This window comes from Trichogramma pretiosum, unplaced genomic scaffold (assembly GCF_000599845.2).
Source record: "Trichogramma pretiosum strain Unisexual culture from Peru unplaced genomic scaffold, Tpre_2.0 scaffold44, whole genome shotgun sequence".
Taxonomy (NCBI): domain Eukaryota; kingdom Metazoa; phylum Arthropoda; class Insecta; order Hymenoptera; family Trichogrammatidae; genus Trichogramma; species Trichogramma pretiosum.
In genome coordinates this window covers 1,200,396-1,227,140 of record NW_019641632.1, presented here as the reverse complement: position 1 = coordinate 1,227,140, position 26,745 = coordinate 1,200,396, and the positions used below count along the sequence as shown (strand labels likewise).

Below are 26,745 nucleotides of genomic sequence, written 5' to 3'. Positions count from 1 at the left end.
CCGTACATACATGTATAGTGTGCAGAAACAACTCCTCGTGTTGTGCGCCGGAACGCGCGGTATATACCTACTATACTAAAATATACATGTACGTATAATGTACAATGCGTGCGTGTGTACGTCTACGATGAGACCCGAGCGCGATTTCTCCGATGCTATATATACACGTTTACACGTAACGCGTGTGTATGAAGAGAACGTTTGACATTTCTGATAAAATTTTTATGAGCCTTGAATGGTATATACTAATAAGCAAAGTTCATTGCAAGAATAAAGTCGAGTTTGAAAAATGCACGATAATTCAATTTTGTGTCATCTCACATTGATTCGTTTGGTTAATCAAATAGTCTTTATCCTAGTCAAATATTTATGTTGAAATCCGTCTTACTTTTCTTCAATAGGTATTATAAAATAAAAGTTATGGATGAAAAGTCGTTTCTATAATAAAAATATTTTCTAATTTAAAAATAATTAAAAATATTTTCTTATTTATTATATGACATAAAATACACTAACAGGCAAGTTTATTTTGATAGAATGATACCATCATATTTAGCCTGGAACCATTTCATGGCATCTTCCTTTGTAAGCTTGTGTTGGAAGCCAACTTTTGAAGTCTTTTTTCTTCTGTGGGCTACGTTGAATCCTGAAATTAATTTTAACAGTTGTATTATGACTGAACGTAAAATTTAGCTCAAAATCAAATTTAAAGTCATCGCATGATTTTTGTCACTTCCATCAAGTAACACACCTAGTAAGATATGTAGGCATGGGTTGCAAATAAGAAGCTTTCATTCTAGCATGGGTTAATAAAAATAATAGATACAGTTGACAGCAACGGTGTCTATTGATACCAAGTAACGTGCAAAGTTTAATATGAAAAAGCAGAATAATTACCTGGCCTGCAGAGTACTACAAAGAAGTCAAGACCGTAGATTCCAATGCTGGGATCGTATTTGATACCAAGATCAATATGTTCTTGGATACCAAAACCAAAGTTTCCAGTATCACAGAAATTGCGTCGCTTTAATTCGTATTCACGAACCTATAAAATAAATATATTATTGTAGTTACACAAATTATCATTGATAATAACTGTTAAGAAAGTTTAAATTATTATTCCTAAATTATTATTTTAGAATAATAATAAATATAATAATTGAAGAAATGAACTCACTTTCAATCCTTTCTCAAGGATTTCTTCAGCCTTAGCTCCTCTTACAGTGCAATGGACAGAGATTTTTTCATTTCTTCTGATACCGAAGCTGCGCACAGTGTAGCGAGCCTTAGAAAAAACTGGCGTTTGGCCAGTCAACTGTTCTAAGACCTAATAAAAAAAAAAAACATATCAATTCAACACTGCTAACAATTATTCCATTTTTATAAATAGGGTTGCAAATATACCTTAGCGGCACGGGTAAGTTTGTCCCCAGATTCACCGACGCAAATGTTAAGACACAGTTTGCGGATCCTGACCTCCCTCATAGGGTTCTTGGCCGGATCCTTTTTGATTTTGGGTTGTTGCTTAACATCCTATTGTAACAAAGAACATTTTAGTAAATTATAACGTATTTTCTAATGAAAAGTAAAACTTTTTTTTTTAGGTTAGAATACACACATGTACTTCTTTAAATTAAATTAAATTTATATAATAACATGAGATTTACGCAATGAAAAAACATCAGTTTTCAATCTCGATCTAACGTATAAAACAATTATTCGTTGTTCAAACGAACAATCGTGGATAATTTAACAAAAATTTAAAAAGTTGTACGTACCGTCATCGTAGAGCCTAGAAATATTGCAGTCTGCTCGTTAGGAGTTAGATCGGAGAACGCGTGCGGCGTGTCGGCGTGTTTTTTCTATAGAGTTGTGGTTGTGAGTTTGCCCACGCGGCCCATGTGTGCTTCGAATCTATGAAGCGCGCATTCGAAATTTTTTTGGAAAAGTATGAAAAAATGGTCCTTTATCGAAAAGAGCTTCCGATGAAGTTTTGAATGACTCAAGTAATTTAAACGATCAATAAAATTATTTTCAAATTATTGATAATATGTTATTTATGAACTGGGTCGATAAAAATGAAAATATTAAAAAATATGTTTTTTATAAGGTGGAATATGATGAACAATTAACTGATTTTTTCTTTATTTTATCATTAAGCTTGATAAATTACTACATATGTCAAGCATATATCTAGCCTATATTATATGTTTAGTATAATTTTAACGTATGGAAAATTTAATAAAATTGTTGAAGCATTTATTCTGATTTTAAAATATATAACACAATTTAGGATGAGACTGAATAACTATATTTAAGTGGCACTCACTGAGAAAATTAATTTTAATTGAAATTATTATTTTGTTTGCTACTTTTTTGTTTGTCCTTTCTCATACTTTTTACAAGTATATCTTGCTGCAGCTTTAATGTCTTGTCTATTTTATCATTTTCTTGAGTAACGGTAACGGAAATTACTTAAACTGGTTCATTCACAATTTCGATCCGTAGCCGCCAATTGAATATGCCATAAATCTTCGTTCATCGAGTTGTCGATAATTGTTTCGCAGCAGAGAATCGGCAGCCGTTGCCTGGTCACCTCCAAGAAAGATTCCAGCACCTGGCGCCGAAAAAATCTCCTAGACATTATTTTGCACAGGTGCACGGTACGCTTGATGCAATAATGCAATTGACTATAGAAGTGCCGTCCAAAAGTTATTACGATAAAATTTTGGAACGATTGCAAAGTATTGCTCGATTAGGTCAATTTTTAATTCCAAGAAGAACGAGATGAATTTCTCCGTCAAGTTGATCTTTACCCTAATGATTGGACGGGCTAAGATTTCAACCTTCTGGATATTTTTTAGAAATCGAGCATCTTCTCACGGACTCCATTGATTTCAATAATCATTGACTTTCATGATTTTTGCATAGGAACAAAATCTAACTCGCTCCAGATTTCCACCGGGTATTGTTGAATGAGGAGGCGGCAAGCCACTTTTGCGTCGCAACACACCAGAGCATCATGCGTTTACGAGTCTAATCTCTAGGCCAGGTTGATTCCAATTATCTTTTGCCAGACTCAGACGGTTTACCGCTATGTACAGATGGCGATAATATTTTTTTATGCTTGGTGTTATTGAATGTTGAAGATTTCTCATATCATTTCAATATATATAAATTTAAAAAATATTAAATCTATGAATTTGCTTCAATTGAAATTTTTTTGTTTTAAATTTCTTGTCAGTTCGTACGAGCTCGTAAAAATGTTACAAGCAAAGTATAAAAAAACGTTTAAAACCCATTACAGCTGGCGAATGCATAAAATTAAAATTTACGAGTGCGCGAATAACATTTAAAAAATTAAACCAAAAGAAAAATAACCTTGAAGTTTCACTCCAGTTGTTTAATGTACATTGGATAATTAAATTACCATAATGAAAAACTTCGTGTTCCTATTCCTTTTTGGTTTAATTTTTTCCGCTATTTTTTCTGCTTCTTTCCATTTTGAATGCCTTTGAATTGAAGCGAAGTTAGTCAGGCGTCATCCGAGTTCACCTCCTACACTCGACCGTGAGCATATACAAGACTCTTGAAAAGTGACAACCCCTATTGTAACGTGACCCAAAATCCTACTAAGGGTTCTTTGGCGATGATACACACAGAAGCCGCGAGGATACAATGACAAGAAGGCGTTTGACATGCTAATTAAAAAAAATTCAAGCGAACCTAGCCAGAATCGCTATAATTAAAATGACGCTTTAAAATATCTTACGCAATAGTTTGCAGCGTCTCTTTACTTTTCATCGGCGAACGATCGCGTCTTGACCGCGATACAAAATCAACGCCGATCGTACTACGATCGAACGTTGACGAATGTACGCGAACACGCGGACCGTATATATATATAAGAAGTTGCAGCTCTAAATTGCATCAGCATCAGCAACAGCATCAGCAGCAGCAGCAGCAGCATTAGAAAATGGGAGCGCATACGATGTGCTTGGGCATAATTGGAGAGCCCGAATAGATTCTTTCTCTTTCTTTCTCTTTGCTCGCGCCGCAAAGCAGAGCAGCGCAAGTCTTTCACTTTAGGAAAGTTCTCGAAGACAATTGCAAAACAAGGAGAGACGGACACGTACGTGTGTGTGTAGATACATTATGGCTTTTAACGAGCCCAAGTCCCATAAAAATCGTGTAATAACGACGATGATGCTGTGAGTGTGTGCCTTTCCTCGGCCTCGCTCTGACACTTTTTGAGTGTGATTTACGCGCTACTCTTATGGAAATTTCGAAAAGTCGATAAGAGTTATTGGCATGAAATTTTTACGTATTTATACTTGTGTAGCGCCCGCGAGATAGAAATGAAAAAAGGCCGTGTATCATAGCCGCGTAGTACGGAAACGTCCAGAACGTCCCTAAAAATATCGACGCGCAGCGGTATATAGGTAACAGCCGCTGAACTTGTAATCGTATAATCGCGAAGGGGCTCGAGAAAATTCCCTCGCAGCCTCGATTCGATTTTTACGCGCAGCGATAATACACTACGCGACAGATACAATTATCGTTAGATCACCCCCAATATACATATCGCCATAATCGAGAATAATAATTTTGACATTCGTTATTTTATTTCGCGTCGTTGCGAGCGAATTTTACAACGTGTGTTGTACGAATTTTCGGAGTTTTCGTAACGTGCGCGCTTGTGCAATAATTTGTGATAGGCAAATTGCCGTTTATACGTTTCAAAAATATAATATGCGTGAGAAAAGTGCGCCGATTTCGACACCGATTTTGTTTGTTATCGGACGCGCGACGATTGTCTTGGAATCGAGCGCGACCGGAAATTCAATGAATAACCCTATGCTCAATTTTTTTTCTTTCTTACAACAATTACGCCTATCATCCATTCGAAACGCAATCGGAGGGACAAAAATGTGAATTCAATGTAATTACGCGAGAATTCGTGGCGACAGTTGGATAATTTCCCTATTTATTAAGTGCACCATCTCTCTATCTATTTCTCATTCAGTCGAGTGTAAACATCGCTTACGTATCGATTAAATTACGTGAAAAACAACGGGAGGGCCAGATTGGCGAGCGCCTGCCAATGCGTCTATATATGTAAGGAGTATTATATATTAAACGGGCGCGCAAAAGGAAAACGATCGCGAATGCTTCGAACATATTATATACTGTCGAGAAATTTATTTCTCTCTATGTCCGGGCGTCCATAAACTCGCGTCGCCTTTATAAATAATTACGCGCCGTTTCAAATTGCTATGGATATGTGTAACGCAGCTCGAAGCGCCATTTATCGATCAAACAAAAAAGAAAAACGGCATAACACGAGCAGTAGTAGTATTTATTACGAATGGCGCGCGAGTTCGTTAAAGCTAATAATTTTCGTGGACGTCAATGCGATAATCGGTAAGGAAAAAAATGCAGTGGTTGGTGACTTTTCAACACGGACCGAGGAAATATTAGTCCGTCAGGTAATTAAGTTTATATCGATTGTTCGATATCTTTGTTCTTTGGGATTTATTGTAAAGTTTTCACATTCGTTAGTGCGTTCGAAGGAATTTACTTGCATTATAAGTACTAAAATAAACTGAAATATTCAAGAGTAATTGAAGTAATATAGAAAATAGTAACAATTTCTCAACAAGAACTAAAGTAAATTTCGAACGAGCTGTAATTAACTGCGTATCTTTTTGCGGACAATTTACAAATTACTTTCGATAAGATACCAGCTAAACTGCCAACGCCATGCCGGGAAAAGGAAAAAAAGCTGGAGGAAGCAAGAAAAGCGCCGGCAAAAATGGGAACGGAGCAGCCACCGATGGCAAGAGCAGCGGTGCCGGCAGCAAATCCAAGAGCTCGAAAAAAACGTCACGCGGCTCGAGACGAGGCGGCGGCAAGGCTCGCTTCGCCATGGACATCTTCAACGAGGAAGCGATGGAAAATGCCTACTACACCTGCCACAACATCATGGACGTTTTGTATTGTCGAGGTTTTCCCTGGCCCGACGCGCAGAAAAAGAAACGCAAGGGCAAGAAATAATTGCCTGAAATTATCATACCATCACTCCTATAATTATTATTAATAATTTATAAGAGCTAGAAAGGTTTACAATATTGAAATATTTGTGAGTGTTTTCGTAACAATTTTTATTCAAAATATTTGTCAAGCTTTCTCGTTTACAGAACTATTTTTTGAACAAAACATTGCGGTAATTATATTTTTCATATAGATAATCGTTTTGCGTTCTGAATAGTTTTAAGTAATACACAGCAATGGATATGATTTGTTTGTGCAATTCAATGAATGTAAGGTTTTACTACAGGTATTTCTGATAAAATAACGGATAATATATGAAATGAAACTTGTAGTTAACAATTCTCGGGTAATAATGTACATTCATCAATTAATTTTATTTAAAATAAAGTCGACTGACGAAATGTAGATTACAACCAATTCAACATATTCGTGATACATTACTTCATTGATAACTAATTTAGAAAATTACCATATAATTCGTACGAAGCGATATTAGGCTATGATACACAAATCATCAAGTTGAATGTAAATATATATCACGGAGATCTTAAGCTAAGGGTTAAATATTTGATGATGTACAATGAAATGATCGATAAGGGTTTATCAATAGCCAGCTTATTTAAAACAGTGATATTTTGTTCATTAAAATATGTTTTTAATAGTTATCGAACAGCTAAATTAAAACATTTTTTCCGATTCGAGGATAAGCAGTGAGATATCACGACGATTTATAATGAAAAATATGTGTATTCGTATCACCGTTTCAAACATCTGTCTTACACTTTTCTTATGTCAATTAATATAAAAAATTATTTTCTCAACCATCAATATTCATGCAAAAATTTACAACTAAAATATATGATCATAATTGGTGGCAAATTTAAACTGAAAATTAAAGCAAGTATCTCCTTTATTTTCAATTAGTTTTCAATTTACAGTCGATTCACTGCGCTTTGTACGAAAATCGAGAAAAATTTCATTTTTTCGATAGCAGAAATATTATAATTTTCAGTTTTATATCTCTTGAAGAATTTATGAGCAATGTTATGTTATAGTTTATATAAAATCTGTACACCATTGCTATACATAGTTTACATTAAAAACAATAGTTTTGAAAATATATTCTACAACTAATCGGTAAAGAATAATACTCTAATATTTAAAGGAAAATCAATTGCAAATCAAAATTTATTCAACTTAATAATAATCTTAGTGTAATTAACCTATACTTATATTTGACAGTACGATTTACATTTTAATCACGATGGTTCAATGACATTTTAATTCCATAAACATATGAAATGTGAATTGGATCAATTTTTACATTTTAATGAAGAATTTTTCATAGTCCAAATTGATTGTGACAAGGTACTTTAGTACCAGCAATAAGTTCAGTATCCATTTAACATAAAAATTGTTTCCATTGTTACTTGGTTTCTCCAGTTTCTGCTGTTTCTGCCGTTTCCATTTTTTCTGCCTTTTCTGCTTCATCTGCTACTTCAGTTTCTTTCGTCTCGCACTGATCTAAAGATGAATCAGTTGAAGTATTATTTTTGGATGTTAACGACACATTGTTTTCTTCTTTCGTAACTTTTTCGTCCTTTACATCGTTGGTAGATTTAGGTAGTTCCATGTTTTCTACAGACGATATGGAATAAAATCAATAAACGCATGTTATAAATATAAATATATTATTTAGAAATGTTTTTACCTGTAGGATCAATCAAAGTAGCGAAATATTGATCAGGAGTTAAGTCTTTAGTACATTCTCTTAATTGCTTATGCAATGCTGAGAAATACTGCCAAAAAGTCATATCTTCCGGGATTGTAAACAAAGACTGTAAGTAATGGTTTTTAAATTAGTTATAAGTAAATTCAAGGGTATGAAAGTATCAACTAATATAATAAAAGTATTTACCTTGAATTTGTTGTAAATAATATCAGCTTTCTTTTGAATTTTTTCAGCTTTTTCTTTAAAATCCGCCTAGAAATGAAAAAATGTTATATTAAATTGAAAAAATGGTTGATCATTTAAGTTTTGAAAAACTTACGGTTTCCTCTTCCGTCAACTCCCATTTTCCAAGGTTTCCAACATATCGCCTCAACTGCAAATAAATTTCAAAATATGAAATAAGACAGTCTCATTTTATTAGTCACAACGGTGAATAATAGTACTTCTTACCCTTTTTATTGATTCAACAACTTGTGCATGTTTCTTTAACATCAGTGGAGTGATTTCCAATTCATACATTTGGTCCATAGCTTCCAAACAATCTTCTGTGTGGGCTTCATCAAGACCCAAACTCGATCTTATTTTAGTGTCCAAGAATATGAGTTGAGATTCGATTTTCAGCGTCCTGTTACAAATATCACTATTTTCAGTGCACTTAAACTTCTATGAGGTTAAAATTCTAAGATATAGTTGAAAATAGAGCAGGAGATCAGAGCAAACATTTGAAGTTTTACAGATGAGTAACAAACATCAGACAAAGAATAGCAAAATTAACTGAAGGTACTTACTTGATTTTGTTTTGCTTTTCTGCTGTAATTTCTGCAGCTTTGTTCGGTGTTAAACCATCTTCTGAAATAGAAAAATATTCTTAGAAAGATGTCAATTAGAGGGAGTAAATTTAAAGAACAAGAGTCCACGCCCTACACATATTATTAAATAAAATTAAGATTAAGCAATTCATAATTAAAATTTCTATTCAAATATACATTACTATGACTTAGTATTTTTAGTATTTTCTAAATTGTTTTTGAAATATTAAAAGTGTAGGTTTTTTCAATATCTGCAAAAGTAATGTGCATTGATACATACGCAAAGTAAAATAAAAAATATATGAAGTTTCATTCAAAGGGTAAATCATGTTTGTAAAAACAAATTAATTTCAATTGTTAACTGGGGTATGTGTGTAATAATCACTTGATAGTTTATGAGGTTAGACAAATTGGTACTTATATTGGCATTCAATTGTTTGTCTATGTTTTGTTTCAAAATATAAAGAAAAGATGTTTTCTCTATACATGGATGCAATTCATAATTCATTTATACTTTTTCTACAAAAAAAAATCTACTTCATGCATCATCAAAAAAAAAATAAGCAAATCCAAGTTGACAGCTTATTGATTTCATATTCTTATTTACTTACTTTCTACACTTAGTCTTTTTTTAAGGGGTGGAATTGGAGTATCTTGCATCTCACTGATATCATCAGTTTTGGATTTTATCTTGCCTTTTACAGTTTGTTCTACAATTAGTCAATAAGAAAAATCTAATATAACATCATTTTAACAATAAAAATTGATGATAACTAATGGAATTATTTTAAAACAACAGTTTTTTCATATTTCTGATAAATTAATATTTGAAAACATAAGTTAAGAAAATTTTTCGAATAATTTGTGATTACATTTTATGCTTTTTAGTAGAATGATTTTCAATTAATTATTGAATAGTTAATACTTAAATTAGTCATAACTATTAAAAATGAGATTAATCCATTTCAGCAAAAGACCTTTTAAATTAATTGATTTTATAAACGTTAATCCTACTGTTTCATTACTTACCATTTCTTGAAGTATCTAAAATAATTTCTTCGCCATCATGGAAACGCTTAGGCTTTATTTTTCTACCACTTCTGCTCACAGCTTTATTATCATTATCTTCAATGAGAGAATCATTTATAATTTCTTGTTTTGGTGTACTTTCCGCTAAAGCAATTATTCCACTTTTTCTTCCCCTTTTTTTCTTCAAATCTGGAGCATCCTATATAAGATATTCATTTGAATCATTAATTGACACTGTAATGGTACTTTTTAAAGTAATGTTTGAAGTCATCGCACACATTACTTAAGCTTAAAAATGATATGTCGGCAACTTCAAAATTAATTTAGGGATAACACATACATTATAATATCTCTCTAATAATAATGTAACTTGATATGTCCCAAAAAAATCATAGAAAATGAAAATTTTAATACATACTGGAGTGTTTAATACTTGAGATTTCCTTTTGAGTGATTTTTTCTTGTCTCCTTCATCAATGATCAAGTTATCGTTTTCATGATCAGCATCCATGCCCATTGATGAATCGTTGTATGCTGTACTATCATTAGCTTCAGAAGCATTATCAGGCACGTTTTCTGCTGCCTCTGAATCTTTAAATAAAATTAATTTATTAGTTCCAAAAAAATCTACATTTTACTGTACAGCTTTGAGCAACATTATATCCAGATAAGCTTTTTACCTCTGGTGGCTGATGGTGGATAAGGATTCCTCCTAATGTCTTCTTCAATTTCTTGTAATCCTTCTTGGAAAAATTTTCTCCTCACAGCTTTGGTAAATTTTTCTTTGTTTTCTTCATATTGAAATAGATCTTCAATTTTACACGTTCCACTGCAAATTATTAAAAAAAAAAATAATGATATGACATTTACAAAATATTCTAATTTTTCAGTAATAAAAATGCGACTTACATTTCTTTAGTTCCATAGAAATGAACGTGATATTTTGCTTGCTTTGAATTAGGATCTGTGACATTTTCAATCTAGAAAAATAAATAAATCATCCAATAATTTTGTTGAAATAGTTGCATTCATTTTGTTTATATTATTGATATAAATCTCATGCACTTGTTTATACGCATTATCAATATCAGTTACATACATTTGTTTATAAATAAATGAAATTTTACGATTTTCATTGAATTAGCAACTCGCACGGGTGAGCTGCAAAATAAACAAAAAGACATCGCGCAACTTCAGAACAATGGTGAACTCTAACCACAAAAGTCACGCCGACAATTCACGTGCATAAACGTAAATACATGAAAGTCGCAATAATCGCCGATCGAGAGAGGCATCATCGCGAGCGACTCGCGTATCAATCGCTATAAAAACATCGTCTTGCGTTCCAATGTACCCAACAGGTAGTGGCCACCCGAAGTACCAATCGTTGAAAAGCCGCGACGATAAAAAAAAAAAAATTTATTGCGCGCAATTACTCGGTGCTCTCAGCAGGCGTGCGTGTGAGCGTGAGTGCATGCGCGAGTAAAAGTAAGATAGAAAGTGAGCGAAGCAATGAGAGCGAGAGAGATAGAGAGATCGAGCGAGATAATAAACAAAGCGTGGCTTACTTTAGCGGGCCAAGGCGGGTAACCTCGGACTTTGGCGAATACGCGCTCGCCGACGCTGAACCTCTTCGGCAGCTTGCTCGGCATGTTGCTGCTCGTCGTCGCCGTAGTAGTCGTCGTCGTCGTTATTGTTGTTTATGGTTGGCGCTTACGCGTTATCAACCGTGAGTCAACCGTGTGGACGTTCTCTTTTTTTTTGATAAGAACGCGCGCGCGCGAGAGTTAGCAACACACTGTATTTCTTCGATGCACACGTTATGTTGGACTACGCCGCCGCCGCTGCTGCTGCTGCGATCAGTGCGACAATGATGCCACGGGCGGACTCGCTGCGACTTGTGTGCCGCGGATGAAGATTGGCGTATGTATTACTCGCGTAGTGTTGGTAGTAGAATCCGCTGTGTATGTATCGCGTATATTCGCGCGTACATGAGATCACACACGGATACACACACGCGCGCGAGCCTATCTATGAGATGTGTTATATATATAGACTCTCGCGCGGTCCCACTCTTTTTTTTGCCCTTAACACGCGTTGGATACACGGCGGCCGTAGGCAGCGTATAATTCCTCGAACGTCCTGTGCGCGTAATATTATGGTCCCTAGATGCGACGATTCGACGACAATTGTCCAAGCGAACGCTGCAAGAAAAACACCGACACGATAGTGTCAGGCGCACTGCACTATTTGTTGTATGTATCTATCTGTAGCGTATAAGTGTACACTGCTATATACCCAACACGCGAGCGCGGGAGGCAATTGGAGTACTCCGACTTCGGTCGCCCACTATAATACTCGGCAGCACACGACGAGGCGACGTCGCGTATATTGTTATTACTCGTTTATCCGACGAGGAGAGAAAATAATATCGCGACGAGCCAAAAGACGCGGCGCGCTCAGCTGCAATGTTCGGTCTCTGTATGCGTGTGCTCGGTATTATATATGTGTAGGATATGCAATGCACATGCAATAACACGACGATTCGAGAGTTGAGAGCGGCGATCGATCCTCTAGGCTGCTGCTGCACACGCGCCACCAGCCACCATTTGTAACTGCGCCGGCAATTTTCTCGCGGCAGAGCCTACTAGCGCGTAATGCCGATGCGTGTTTCTGGCTTATTTTTTGCGCCTTGGTGTATGTTTGTGCGTGTGTGTGTGTGAGTCAGTGTGCCTATGCGGAATCGCAGCAGTCTGTTCGCGTATGCAATCGAAGCACGTTGAATAAAATAAACCCTACGCTGCTGGCTTAGCAATGCTGCCAATCGGCGCGCGGCACACTTGTTTTTTCGAATCTAGCTCCGGTCAATTTACGGAGTCGCTGACGTCTGCGCGTGACGATACCAAGCCGAGAGCCGAGATGCGCACGAAGCCAGCCGTAGGAACCTCTCTCATCCACGTTGTCTCTTGGCTCGGCTGCACGCTGCCCGGATTTCGACTCTTTGAAACCGACCAGATAGCAACATGGTAAGTGAAATCTAACCTCGACGACCGTTTCGAATATTAATTTTTCAATTATTCGAAGAAATATTGATTTATTTATTAATTCGTTTATTTTTAATCGCACAGGCTCGTGGTCCTAAGAAGCATTTGAAGCGTCTCAATGCGCCCAAGGCGTGGATGTTGGATAAACTCGGAGGAGTTTATGCACCACGACCATCCACCGGGCCCCACAAGCTACGTGAATCGCTGCCTCTGGTCATCTTCCTGAGGAATCGTCTCAAGTATGCCCTCACCAACTCCGAGGTCACGAAAATTGTGATGCAACGTTTGATTAAGGTCGACGGCAAAGTCCGTACCGACTCTAATTACCCGGCTGGCTTCATGGGTAATTTATTTTTTACTTTTTTATTCATGAGACATTATCTTATAATGAATTTGCCTATTAGAAGCTATGATGTTTATTATCTAACATCATTGTTAAAACGTAGGCATAGAGTTAAATTTTCACATTTTGGTCACTGATTAAATAATGCAATGTTTTTCAAGTGAACCAAGTAACCCAATCAGTGTGATACAGCTCTAGCAACAAAATTATTTTATAGAGCTAATTCTATTTCTAAGTATTTTTATAATTTTCATTTCTTTTCAGACGTTATCACCATTGATAAAACCAATGAATTCTTCCGATTGATCTATGATGTCAAGGGTAGATTTACCATCCATCGTATCACAGCCATTGAAGCTAAATACAAACTTTGCAAAGTAAAGAGGGTACAGACTGGACCCAAAGGAGTCCCATTCATTGTTACCCATGATGGCAGAACAATCCGCTACCCGGATCCACTTATCAAAGTCAATGACACTATTCAATTTGAAATTGAAAGTGGAAAAATTTTGGACTACCTTAAATTCGATAATGGAAATCTCTGCATGATTACTGGAGGTCGCAATTTAGGGCGTGTAGGAACTGTTGTCAACCGTGAGCGTCATCAAGGTTCATTTGACATTGTCCATGTCAAAGATTCGCAGGGTCACACCTTTGCCACAAGAATGAACAATGTATTCATCATTGGAAAAGGAACCAAACCTTACGTTAGTTTGCCAAGAGGCAATGGTATTAAATTGTCAATTGCTGAAGAGCGTGACAAAAGATTAGCAAATAAAACTAATTAATAAATATGTTGTTATATTTTAGAATTTTTAAAAAAAATTCCATCTATTACATCCTTCTTTTTGTATAGTATCTCATTACAATGGTTTATATTAAATGTATTTTTAATGTAAAAAGCATTGTAAACATTTTACTATTATGAAAAGAAATATAAAGAAAGTTCCTCTGAACACTCAAATTTTATTCGATTTTTATTTTATTTTAAAATGACATTATCCTCATGCTTGATTACAATAAACGATATTTTAAATGATACGAAAACTAAAATCCTTAACCAGATTCGAATCCTAGACTAAAATTCAAATTTACAAGTTTTCTGAAACTACTAAATAATCTTCTAAAAGGCTCAATGGGGACTTTGAACATATCAAAATGAATGTTGCTGCAATGAAAACTTTTAGAGAAACATTAAGTAGAAATGTCCAGAAAACTTGTTAGAAAGTTTGTATTTTAAACTGAGTTTCGGATCCCGTGCTCACAGTTTTTCGTATAAATTTTTCTTGGAGCACTATTCAAAAGTCCGACCACGACTTATGACGAGTCACAATCAAGTAGAAATTGCGCATGTCATGCAGAATTGTCAAAGTAGTGAATCGCAATTCGCAAATGAGTAAACGTTTGTGTATAGTGCAGCTGGCAGCACCGTACACAGCAAACGCAAAAGTCGTCGTCCGTCGACTGCAAAATCAAAAAAACAAACTTGTCTTTCACTATCCATTTATAATCAATTTTAATGTTGTTTACGTTGTTCTGAACCAAGCGAGATTTAGGATTTTACTTTCAATCGTAAGTCATGGAGCTTTGGTTATTATTACTGATAATTTTACGACAAATTTTGGTTGTTATTAACCCTTAAACTAGTGGTTAAAAGATGGTTTAGATTCTTCAAATTCCGTTTTTACTACTGGAATAAAAGAACTTGATTAATGCTCAATTTAAAATTTTGTTATTGTGTTTCAGAAAACTCTTGAAATCTGTTAAGATCACATTTGTTTTCCATAATCCCATCAACATGTCACCTCCTATGGAAAGAATACAAACTTTGGAGACCATTGAAAAAGACATCATCACTTGCTTGCACAATGCAGGTAAATAATTAGTGAAAAAATTATAGGCTTACTTTTGATTGGCAAAGGCATCAACTAATTTTTATTTTAGGTCAAGTATTTAATGAATTGAGCAAAGAAAAACCAAATTCAAAACAAGCTGAGACAGGAACTCATCAGTTCATAAAAACTTTGGGAGTAGTTGAATCAAAATTAAGTGAACAAATTAATTACCTTACTCAGGTTTCCACAGGTATGTTTATTATAAATGCAACTATAAACATATGTTTATCAGTATTATAACAAATTATTTTATTAAAATATTCATTATAACATTCTCTAATACATGTGCAATTAATACATAGTTCAAAGATCAAAACTTGAATATCTGTAACAATTTTATAATTTTTTTGAAATTGGAAATTTTTGCAACGAGTTAATCTTGATGCAAAACTTAATGATCAGGTCTATTTATTTTTCTTTTTTTATTCATTAATTCTTCATAAAATTTATGTTATTATATTTAAAGCTTCAGTGAATAAAACATGAAATGATTAGTTTGTAGAGAAAAACAATAATCATTGAGTTGAAATTTCAAAAACAACAATCAAATGTTCCATGTTCATTGGTGTTTTTGAATTTTTCAAAATAATATCATAATACTTTTATCAATAATCTCACATCCTTAAAAATATTTGCAGGTCAACCTCATGAGGGTTCTGGTTATGAAAGTCAAAAAGTTTTACAAATGGCTTGGCACAGATTACAACATGTTCGCAGTAGAATCGATGAATTGGATCGTTTAAGACATAAAAATATACTTGCAAGAAATGCAAATGCATTTGGTCGACCACAACAAATTGCTAATCAACAACAACCTCCACAGCAACAACAACAGCCTCAGCAACAGCAAATGCCTTCTGTAGATGTAACTGCTCAACAACCATTGCCAAATGTTTCATCTTCCTAGTTAATGCTTGTAAGATATTTTTATAATGCACTTTTTATTTTTATCCTTTATCATTTTATCAAGTCTTGTGAATTTTCAAAACTGTTGCATCACAATTGTCATTTTTGTCAAAAAAGGTACTATTATCTATATCACTTGTGGTTAAATTTATTATTTTATTTATAAAGATAATTCAATTTTTTGTACAATTCAAGTGATCAATTTTTATCTTTTAATTAAATAATTAATTATAAAAATCGTAACATTGCTATAGATAAATTTAACATCGTGATAAGATGAACATCTTTAATATTATGTTATCAAGACGTTTTCATTGTTAAATTTTTAGACACACTTTGCATTATATTTATCAAGTAGACATATCATTTGTACCTGATGTGTCACGTTAATAAGCATTCATAGAATGCATGTAATTGATTATAGTAAAACGGATACATACTTTCATTTACATTCTCAAATAAGTCATCACATTATAACAAATGACTAAGGCACCGTGCCGTCAATGACGGCCATACTACGCTTTACAGTTGCAGCCAGCGACAGACGAGACTTTCGCTCTTCCTCCAGCTGCTTACACAACTGCGCAACCTGAGTCTGGATATCCATCATTTGCCCCTTCAGGATTTTAACAGTTTCCGAGAGGTACCTGATGAAAAAAACGACATTTCAATAATGCGATGTATATGTCAACTATATTTTACGTACTATTATCATATTTTCTTTAGTGTTTTTAAAAATGTTTTTGTAAATTAATACTTATTTTCAAAACTTGCAACTAAATAATTTCATGTAAATATTCCATCATAGGATTAGAGTTAACTTTAAATAATAAAAATGTTTGCATTCAAGCAAATATTATAGGCTGCAATGAAATATTAAAAGTTCTTTTTTATCGCTGCATTTAGATACATTTATAATCATAAAATTTATTAGATTGAATATATTGAATAAGATATTGATCATGCTAATTTTACAAGAATAAAATACTTCTTTTGTACATTTAACATTGTATAAAAATATATATAAAAATAAAAATCCATAATAATTAATTATTAACAAAAAATAAAATAGAAAAAAGGTAAAAACCAAATAAGCAAAGAACACACTCAAATCAAATCATGCTTCAAATCGTTTGTAACTCGGGGAATATTTATAATTATTCTCATAGAATTAGTACTGTATATTCAAATCTAACATACCTGTCATCAACTGTTTCACTATTTCCAACTCTACTATTTGCTATTGATGTTCTATCGTTTACCTTTTGTGGTGGCTCGAAATCCACAATGGCTGAAATTGTAATCAATAAGTATGTGGCTATTTTAAATGCATGGCATACAGTGCACGATGGATATGAGTGGTGTTTATCGCATTGTTTTACTTCTTTCCTGCAATAGCGCGGCGACTAATTATGAATTTAAAAATGACGGCCATCATTTTAACTGCAGCTACAAAAAAAATCTCTACAACACGCAATCAAGCAGCAGCACTACAAGCAGTTCTAGTTGTATACAACGTATAACTATCTAATGAAATATTAAAGATGACATGAAAACAAATAATATTGAAAAATTGTTAGTTTTTTTTCAAGTCCACACCAAAAAATGCAACACTTCAACCAACAAACATACAGATTGTTGTTTGCTCACCAGAATTCAACGTAAATCTGGCATTCGCTGACATACAGTATCCTTCTATCACTCGCAAGATTAAAGCATCTTCTTCGAACTGACGTTCATCTATTAAAAACAAAAAAACAAGATCAATCAAGTACTGCGTCAATCCACGGTAATTAACTGAGTAAGAAGAAAAAACAATGGGCTCACTGTGAGGTTTATTCAAAGTATGATTGCCATCGGTAGCGTCGTTTTTTCCAGCCACGGCATTTTTACTCATTCCATTGAACCCGAGACAATAAATCGGTGGCGCGGGTCTGAGGGAGGCCACGCTCCAGGGCTGCTGTTTAATCGTGTTTGCCGGCGACGACAAGGAGCGGTGCTCCGGTGTCACGGGGCTCGAATTGGCCGTTGCCGCTGCCGCCGTTGCTGCCGCCGCCGCAGCTGCTAGCTTTAGGCTCTGGCTTGTGGACTGTAGGAAAATAAAAAATAAATCTGATTAAACGTTTTGATCTTTTGTCTCTCGTCTTATCGGTTGTTTTGCAAATAAGTGAAAATAGAGCTTTTGAGTAATCGTTGGAATATATTCATTTAAATAGTATGGATACGGAGATGGTATTTTGTCATTTGCTTGGGTTCCAAAACTTTTTATATAAAAAAATGCAATTATTGTCGTTGCAAAAATTAATGTAAACTTGCGTGTAAACAATGTGAGAGAAAAAGATATAAAAATTAAATATATCATTCGAATTTTGGTGTATTATTAAAGTGGTCGTCCCTGATATTAGTTTTTAAGTCAATCGGAGCTACAGTACACAGCGATTAATTGGTTACGTCGAGTTACAAATGTTATTGATTTTTTCTTCGTTCATGATTAAAATCAAGTAGTACGAGCAATTGTTAGACAACATTGAAAACCGACAACTGTTCGGTCATGTATCATAAGAACGTTAATTATTTCACTCATTCAATGCGCTCTTCGTGAACGATCATTCGAGCCTGGTATAATGAAAGTCGAGCTCGTAATTGGGACAATCACTTTAGTTATTATCAAAGTGCTATACTTTCATGCGCTTGACGCCGTTGAGAAAAAAAATCTACTGCAAGACCTCTAAAAAAAAAAAAAAAATATTGCTGGAGATGATTTTTCAAAGACATACACAATCGCATCGTAATCGTGCGAAAATAATACAAAAAATTAATAAGTGCGAAGAAAGTCGTATTCATCGGTCAAACCTATGAAAAAAGAAGAGGCAAATTATCAGCGCTCTAATAGCAATATATAAATGCGCTCTAAACATATAATAATGTATATTTATAATCTTCGGTGTGGCATTCAATATTTATACGTGACGCAACAAATGTTTATTTTGCAGATGAGTAACATTTTGTGAATCAACATTGGAAAATGTTCTTCGTGATCCAAACAGTGTCTTGACCATCCTTGGTATTGAGCCGCAGTTAGTATCATAATAATGTAACGTAAAAAGTCAGTCAAAAGGCAAAGCAAAAGCATACTTCTCACAACATGGCTGTGTCAATTGAGACTAAGACAGAGAAAAAATAAAACAAGTGAAATTAACATGATAAGCGGCGTTTTGTAATAAAAAGATTCAGCTTTCAATAATTATTGTATGTATAACGTAAAGTGAAATATGACATGGTGATTCGAACAATGAATTATAATTAGTTAGGCAGCTTGCAACAAGCGATGAAGAATAATTAATTGTATGATAAATAATTCTTCCTCGCTTGGATGTAGCGATGTAATAAACAGAAAGTGAGAGATAAAAAAAAGTCGACTCGTATAATATAAGGATGACGGCATAGAGAGCTCGTCGTGTTAAAAACGAAAATCCAAAATCTCTAATTAAAAAATCAAAGTCATCAACGTTCTAAGTTCGCTTGATTCTCTATTAAGTCGTTATTTGAATGTAAGAAAAAAGAAAACGCAGCCATGCCATGTAGAAGAGCTTGCCTCGTTCTTGCGGCGCAGTAGTAGTAGCCGCATCGGTACTGGCGTTGTCGGTATCGATGGGCAAGGGTTTCTTCAGCCACCAATGCGCGTACAATCCCGAGGTGAAGGTCTGCTGCTGCCTTTTATCCGGGTCAGCTTGGTCGCCGTCGTCCTCTTCCTCCTCCTCCTCCTCGGCAACGATCACGTGAAGATGAGTCGTCGTCTCTTGCTTTTTCACTCTAGTGCGATGATGACCCAGCGGTCTTTTGTACTTTTTAACTTTCGGCTCGGAAATCGGTTGCGTCAGATGCTTTCTCTGTACGAGCGTCATGTTCTCGAATCTACTTCTCAATTCCGGTCTGCAGGTACACTTGTTCTTGCCTCCGTCGACCGCGTCATCGGCACTGCTGTCGTCGTCCTCGTCACCGCTGCTGCTGCTGCTACTACTGCTGTTACGTCGACGACCACTGCTTTCGCTGCTGTTGTCGTTATCGTCGTCATCGTCATCATCGTCGTCGTCGTTTTCGTTTTCGCTCTCGTCGTTCAGCAGCAGCAGTGACTTGTAATCGGCCGCCGACGAGGACGGCGTCGAGGAAGACGTGGTCGAGGTCGAGGTCGTCGCGGGCGTCGCGGCGCTGCAACGACGCGGCGTCGAGCCGAACGGCGAGCTGCATATGCACTGATCGGCGAACTTGTTCTCGTCGATCTCGCTCTCGCTGTGTATGCCGGCGAACTTGGCGTAGCTCGAGCCAAGCTCGTGGCCCGAATGATACTGAAAGCTGTCGGCCATGCCAGAATCCGAAGATCTGAGCGAGGCCTCGGCCCGGCGGGTCTGCTGTAGCTGCTGCTGTTGACTCTTGCCCAGTGACTTCCAATTCTTCGAGTCGTCGGACGCGTTATCGCAGAGATTGATCTCGCCAGATCTGAGCTGTCTGTAGGGCACCGAGTCGAAATTCGGCACGCAGCAGTTGGACTCGGTGACCCTGGGCGGCAGACTGCGATGAGTCAGCTCGGGCATGACGTGGGGCGGCTCCATACTGTAAACGGCCATCGAGGCCGTGCTCGGGGCAGCAGCAGAAGCAACTGCGGGTGTCGGCTCGGCGGCGGCGTCGTCCAGCACGTACATGACGTCGAGCTTGATGCTCGATGACTTGCGGCCGGGTCTGAGGCAGGAGGACGTGGACTTGGACAGCAGCGAGCCGGTCGCCGGCGTGGAAGAGGAGGACGAGGTCAGCGGCAGCCTCACCGCGACGGGCTCCGCGGGGGTCGAGGTCGTGGCCTGCGCGATCGCCTCGAGCGAGTACGTGACGAGGCACTGGCGCCTCATGCGCACCGACTGCGTGTCCGGCCGCACGAGATACTCGAGGTAGAGCAGGCGCTTGAGCAGCTCCGGCTGGAGCAGCCGCTTGCGCACGAGCCGGGCGAAGTAACGCGATAGCCTAGTGTAGGGGGGACGAGCGTAACGACAACAACTCACGTGGGTCAGGGACGAGGTGGCCGGCGTCGAGCGGGCGAAGCTGCCCCCGCTCGCGCTCCGGTGGATCATGCTGGCGCTGCCGCTCTTGTTGCGAGAGAAGCTCGACATCGTCGTCGGAGTCGTCGTGCTGCTGTTGTTGGTGGCGGTGGCGGTGGCGACGGCGGCGTTGGCGTGGCTGCTTGGCGAGGTCAGGTGCTGCTCCGGCGCGATCAGCTCCATCCAGTGCTGACGCTCGTCGCGGCTCGGGCACAGCACTGTGATCGGCTCGATCATCGGACCTGCGAAACAGAGAACGCGATGCTGTCACAGTTAATACCCATACACGCATAATACACGCACTCGCGCATAGGTATGCCGCATGCAAATCTCATATTCTGAGAACGATGTTTTGTGTGCGTGCGCGCGCTATTTGGGTAAACCAGATTAATGACTTGTTTGGAGCAACTTTTATTAAAGATCCGTATGCGCGCCTAGCTGCATGCGTGCTCGACCGAAACACGTCAAAACACATCGTTTCCGCGTGAGATCCTATGGGGACTCGCGGCGGTCGAAAAATCGCTCGTAATGCGAATTTCGCGGTATTATCCGAGTAACGAGGCTCGCTCGAGTCTTTCAAAACTCGAGGTGCTTATACCGATGATTATCGACGATTGCGATTTTTTTTCTTCCTTCGGCGGTGACGCAATTGACAAAATTGATTCGGTTACGCATTATATACACGATGAGGCGAGCGATCGTCACCTCGCCCGATTCGAGGGCACTGCCCGTTGTGAAACGTATGAAAGAATCAATGCAAATGATAACGAAGGCTGAAGTAAGGGAAAAAGTCTATTAATACAAAAATCTAGCGGAATCTACGACGACTAAATTTAAACTCATTTTCACCCGGCGCCCGTAAAATACAAATGTTTACGTTCATAAATGCATGCCGTGATTTTATAACCCTGTATGTTTTGTGTATCAAAGCGTGTCTCATAAATCGAAATTATAAATACACAGCTATAGATATAAATTCGGTACAGTAATCGGTCCCCTCGACTCTTTCAACCATTGCATCAATTTCCATGTGAAGGCGGTAAATGTTTTTCGAACGTTGAATAAAGGAACCGAAATATATTCATCTTTTTTGTTCAATAATTTGATTTGTGATTTTTAATTTATAAAGTATAGTTCAAATTATAATGTTTAAAATACTTTTTGTTACATACCAGATATCTCAAAGGCATTTCTCAATTCGTCCGATTGTTCCAAAGGTACAATATTTATACCAGTCAGGGGAAGTTGTCCCTGTTGAGAAATTTTACATTTTTAGTTTCTAAACACTTTTTTGTCATTTCATTGGAATATTAACGATTTGAACAAACCTCATATATAAACGAACTCATCCGTGAGCTTGTACTAAGCACTAATAAAGTCTTATGAAATAATACAAAATATCTATCTCTTCTATCAGCTCCAGATATAAGGATAACGGGTCCAACGTGAATTATATCTCCCAGTGCACACAATTCCTCGCCTTCCCATCCTTTAATCCCACCTATTAAAATTTGTAGAGCTAATTCTCGTTGCTTTCTTATTGTTACACAACAGTCCTAAAACAAATGTAGTAAAATATTAAAATCAGATATCATGTAATTATCATACTTTTATAATTTATAATTGAGATCCAACTTACTGCTATTTCTCTATATACACTAACACTACGTTGAGTATCACCCCTGTCAGGATGATTTTTTTCTGTATGACGCTCTAATTCTTGAAGCATAGAGGAATATTTATCCAGTCTTCTGAATGGTTTACTAAGGCCTGTAGTTAAGACTAATATTCCTGGAGTTATAGCTCCACTACGTTCCATATAATCATTCAATTCATCCCTAATGAAACGAAATTTTTATTATAATAATCATAATTTATGTATCATTCTATAAGAAAATGTTTCCATTTACCTAAAGCGATCTAATATACAAACTGCTTGAGGATGATAAGTACAATAAGTTGTGTGAATAGATTTTATTTTAGGTGCCAAAGTTAAAAATATGTTTCCTACTTTAGCCTCTGGTCCTTGGGATAGAGCATTCTCTAAATTAGCTAATAGGTACTGATGAGTTTCCAAAACATCCGGAAAATTTCCAACTAGTTGTCTGTACTCCTCTTTCTGTAATCTGAAAAATTATTGAAGTTCAATAATCACTAACGTTCGCAATTAAGTTTAAAATAATATGAATACTTACATATTGGCTGTTTCTAATGGATGTAAAAAGTGACTATATAAGTTTTGCAACTCTGCAACATTTGCTTTTTCTGAATCCACAATATCTTTTAAAACAATGTCTCTATTAAAAGCTGGATATACCGGAGATTCTGGTGAATTTTTTTCTGGTGACAATTTACTTGATGATGATCCTGAATCTATAATTAATTTATTTACATTAAATATGGAGTAAATAAAAAATGTAATGCATGAAGTAATTTCGAATGCGTATGCATAATGTTATAATGATTAGTGAGATGTTCAGATGATGAATTCTTTCATAATTTGTACAATATGAATTATTGAAGCTACATATTAATTTTGATGCATTAATGTTATAAAAATATTAAAATAATTAGTACAGTAAATTCTGACAATAATTTTATTAAAATCTCATTTAAAAAATGATGTCAAAATATATCAATGATCACTAATGATTACAACGTAGAGCCCCACCCATGTTAGTAATGAATAATGAGTTAGTACCTGAGTCACTAAAGTTGAAACTTTTCAATATTGTACCTGAAGCTTTGTACTCTTGAACATAATTGCATGGAAACCATCCTGTTTTATCATTAAGGGTTCCTTCCCACCAACCTCCATCTTCCAGTTGTGTTATGGTTATTATGTCCCCTTTTTTGAAACACAGCTGTGCACATATAAAAAAACAGTGATCAAAATATGGTTACATTAATCATATACATCTTAAATGTTAACTTTTACAGTATAAATCAGAGCAAAATGACTCAATAAATGTATTTATGGTGCAATATATTTTATGTATAATTCAAATAAGTCTCATAAAATGAAATTTAACAGTAGATCTTGTTTCGAATACAAAACATGCAATCGCTATATTGATAAAGCTCAGTGTTTTTACTCTCAAATTAAATATTTAAAGGTAACCTATTTTAATCATAAACTTGCATTCTAATATTGTACATAAAATCAGGATCAATTAACTCTGTTTATTCGGCATATAAACAAAGTATTCCCAATAAGTTTTTCTTGAAAAGATTTTCATCATTTCCGGATATACAACTTCAAAAATAACTCGTGTTATGCATTCCTAACAAATTGAGACAGTTATATTAACCATGAGAAATGATTCATGTGTGGGTATATATACCAGCAATGCTCCGAATTCTTTCGAGTGCAATTCGATAAAAATAAAATAATAATGAGGAACGATCATTGCGTATAGGGTCGAGCGCATGCTAGGCTCTTCATTTTGTTCGAAATAAAAGAAAAACAATAGCGAATAGTCACGTAAGAAGCAGCACGCACCTCGTCGTTATTTTTTCCCTTGAACGTAAAGAGCGCTACGACGAGTTTCGGGCCATCGTTCTTTGACATGTTGTTGTTGTTGTTGTTGTTGTTGCTGCTGCTGTGCTGCAGCAACCCGAAACACTCCGTTCTTTCTTATATTATTAATTTCGATTTCGGGTGGCTGAGTCGCGGCGCGCGACTCGTTTCCTCTTCTAAAAACGGCGTTCTGTCAGTAGAGGCAAAGAGAATACATCGAGGCGATCAAGGCCTGCACAGCAGCAGCAGCAGCAGCACACTTAACCTTGGGTCTTTTTTTCTCGCTCAAAGCAGCACTCGGCAACAGCAGCAGCAGCATCCACGAGTCGGGATTGCAGTCGTACTAATGCTGCAGTACATACACGATGCAGACGTCTCGTCTATATCCTTTATCTACAAAAGGAGGCTTATACTCTTATTTTCTTTGGCCTCTTGCGCTCTCTCTCTCTCTCTCTTTCTCTCACTGCCATGCACGAGCTTCGTCTTAATGACGGCCGAGCGTACGTATGTGTGAGTGTATTATTGTGTACAACCTAATGACACATAGCTCGGGTGTGCGCGAATACTAAAAACACTGTTATACGCTCGGTTATACACGAACGACGTTCACTCGCACACACACAGACATGTGTAGGCACTCGTTTGCATGCCTAAGTAGAGGCAGCAGAAACTGCGAGAGAGACGACGCGCGGAACACGTTTACGCTCGCGGCGAATCGGGTGGAGCGTAAAACTGCTACTGCGCTTGTGAATGTACAAACGTCGAGTGGCGGCGGCTGCTAATAATAATACATAGGCACAAATGTGCGCTCTTCGCTGTGTATGTGTGTTTGAGTGTAACACACACTTATACGAAGACAACTCTAATATCTAAGGAATTGTGCGCGCGCGTGTGAAAAAGGCAAGAGATGAGCACTTTAGCTATAAATAAACATTTAGGTATGAATTCGCGCTCGCTCGTGTATGTGTGTGAATTCGCGACGGCAGTAACGGCGGCGAGGCACACACTTGTGCTCTTTCAACCGTTTGTCTCCCAAAACTTTACAATGTGTAGGTATACACTTATATAGGCCCGCGGCTACTGCACCGATGCAAGCTGTAATTTCTGCCGTTCGCGGACGATCGTTTCTCTTATCGTCTGATTCCTTGATATTTCTACACTACGTAACAAATCTCAGCGTGCAAAGTTTGAAATGCACCTTTTTGGAGCACGATATATCGGTATATATAATAGACACACGCCTATGACCCCGCTGCACCGGAATGGGAAATCGAATGGCGCGAAAATCGAATTGTTTTCACGTCAAAAGCCCGCGAAACGAGTTCACCATTCGTCTATACATTTTTCGCGTAAAATAAACATTAGATCACCCATGAAAATCGTAGTGATTTCGATGCTGCACTAAAAATATTACCCAAGGGCCTGACCATGAACGATCACATATTCATCGCCACTGTGCAACGCGGCCAACGCGATAAATGGAAATTTATGATTTTTCGGCGAAATCGATCGTTCGACGCGTACGCATGCATTAGGCTTTTCTCGCCGAGTGTGCAGATGTGATCCAACCGTATACGCGATCGTTTTCAAACCATTCCCACGTTATTTAATATCGACTGTATACAACAAAAAAAAACGAAACATCGACGCATGTATACCGATTATATGCTCGCGCGCATGTGAAGAATCCATCGATTATTCATCATACGTAAAGGCAGCGGACGGGGCAGCGGATCCATCGTAACTGACAATTTGCGATATTCGGCCGCGTGTAAATGGAGCACTCGGAGCAGTGCAGCACAAGTACAGCACTGCACAATTGCTGGCTTTGCGTGGCCCGATGCGCCGCTGCTCTTTTCGTGACTTACATTCGAAAGTGTCCATCGCGCAATGAAAAACGTTGAATTAATAATACACAAATGTACACACACACACACACACACACACACGGGGCAGTCGAGTGCGGGTAAAAAAGTGCAAGTGTATTATGTCTCTTGGCGCGGCCGCGAACATGCACATGTTTAATGTATGATCGTACGATATTTTACAGCAGCAGCGGTGGCGGCGCGCGAATATACTTATGCGATGTGGAAATAAATGGGTCACTTATGTATGTACGACACACATACATACAAATTCGAGTAGACGGTCGAGAGCATAGAGTTTTAGTTTTTAAACTCGTAATACATAAAAAAAAGTGTTGCGCGCGTTATGTGTACTTTTCGCTCTCGTTGTGTGTGCCGCTTTTATACACACGATGTACGTATATTATGTCGAAAGGGACAGTTTTTTGTTCTCTCTCTGTCTGGGCCGTCTCTTTGAGGAC

At 37.0% G+C, this 26,745-nt stretch overlaps 6 protein-coding genes across 9 annotated transcripts; 3 read left to right on the top strand and 3 right to left on the bottom strand.

Annotated features, from left to right (window-relative positions):
- Positions 1 to 460: 460 nt before the first annotated feature.
- On the bottom strand, positions 461 to 1,880 carry LOC106660079 (60S ribosomal protein L11-like). Its single transcript, XM_014382913.2, has 5 exons — positions 1,779 to 1,880; positions 1,405 to 1,533; positions 1,178 to 1,327; positions 898 to 1,045; positions 461 to 646 (listed from the first exon to the last, which is right to left on the bottom strand). The coding sequence occupies exons 1-5, from the start codon at positions 1,782 to 1,784 to the stop codon at positions 525 to 527; spliced, it is 555 nt and encodes a 184-aa protein (XP_014238399.1). The 5' UTR covers positions 1,785 to 1,880; the 3' UTR covers positions 461 to 524.
- Positions 1,881 to 5,327: 3,447 nt separating this feature from the next.
- LOC106660194 (small lysine-rich protein 1) lies at positions 5,328 to 6,107 on the top strand. The gene is made up of 2 exons (XM_014383080.2): positions 5,328 to 5,489; positions 5,741 to 6,107. Exon 2 carries the CDS (start codon positions 5,764 to 5,766, stop codon positions 6,055 to 6,057), a length of 294 nt encoding a protein of 97 aa, XP_014238566.1. The 5' UTR covers positions 5,328 to 5,489; positions 5,741 to 5,763; the 3' UTR covers positions 6,058 to 6,107.
- Positions 6,108 to 6,393: 286 nt separating this feature from the next.
- Positions 6,394 to 12,254, bottom strand: LOC106660195 (hepatoma-derived growth factor-related protein 2). Of its 4 annotated transcripts, none has more exons than XM_014383083.2 (12): positions 11,193 to 12,252; positions 10,534 to 10,604; positions 10,305 to 10,453; positions 10,043 to 10,215; positions 9,625 to 9,823; positions 9,207 to 9,305; positions 8,575 to 8,635; positions 8,237 to 8,426; positions 8,106 to 8,159; positions 7,973 to 8,038; positions 7,766 to 7,892; positions 6,394 to 7,692 (listed from the first exon to the last, which is right to left on the bottom strand). In XM_014383083.2, the coding sequence occupies exons 1-12, from the start codon at positions 11,274 to 11,276 to the stop codon at positions 7,481 to 7,483; spliced, it is 1,485 nt and encodes a 494-aa protein (XP_014238569.1). In that variant the 5' UTR covers positions 11,277 to 12,252; the 3' UTR covers positions 6,394 to 7,480. The 4 variants fall into 4 exon arrangements, with proteins under 4 accessions (XP_014238569.1, XP_014238570.1, XP_014238571.1 ...); XM_014383084.2 differs by having other exon boundaries at positions 8,237 to 8,411; positions 11,193 to 12,249; XM_014383085.2 differs by lacking the exon at positions 9,207 to 9,305 and having other exon boundaries at positions 11,193 to 12,254.
- Positions 12,255 to 12,442: 188 nt separating this feature from the next.
- LOC106660196 (40S ribosomal protein S4) lies at positions 12,443 to 13,803 on the top strand. Its single transcript, XM_014383087.2, has 3 exons — positions 12,443 to 12,650; positions 12,753 to 13,011; positions 13,276 to 13,803. The coding sequence occupies exons 1-3, from the start codon at positions 12,648 to 12,650 to the stop codon at positions 13,797 to 13,799; spliced, it is 786 nt and encodes a 261-aa protein (XP_014238573.1). The 5' UTR covers positions 12,443 to 12,647; the 3' UTR covers positions 13,800 to 13,803.
- A 621-nt stretch (positions 13,804 to 14,424) lies between these two features.
- LOC106660209 (mediator of RNA polymerase II transcription subunit 11) lies at positions 14,425 to 16,686 on the top strand. The gene is made up of 5 exons (XM_014383117.1): positions 14,425 to 14,583; positions 14,758 to 14,885; positions 14,956 to 15,096; positions 15,545 to 15,822; positions 16,341 to 16,686. The coding sequence occupies exons 2-4, from the start codon at positions 14,810 to 14,812 to the stop codon at positions 15,811 to 15,813; spliced, it is 486 nt and encodes a 161-aa protein (XP_014238603.1). The 5' UTR covers positions 14,425 to 14,583; positions 14,758 to 14,809; the 3' UTR covers positions 15,814 to 15,822; positions 16,341 to 16,686.
- Positions 15,852 to 25,175, bottom strand: LOC106660207 (rho guanine nucleotide exchange factor 7). Its single transcript, XM_014383113.2, is given in 13 exon segments — positions 15,852 to 16,459; positions 17,013 to 17,103; positions 17,463 to 17,552; positions 17,640 to 17,777; positions 17,779 to 17,901; positions 19,408 to 21,141; positions 22,072 to 22,150; positions 22,228 to 22,455; positions 22,539 to 22,737; positions 22,810 to 23,025; positions 23,095 to 23,272; positions 23,637 to 23,763; positions 24,402 to 25,175. Coding segments are annotated over 13 exon segments (3,435 nt in total). The 5' UTR covers positions 24,471 to 25,175; the 3' UTR covers positions 15,852 to 16,296.
- Positions 25,176 to 26,745: the final 1,570 nt, after the last annotated feature.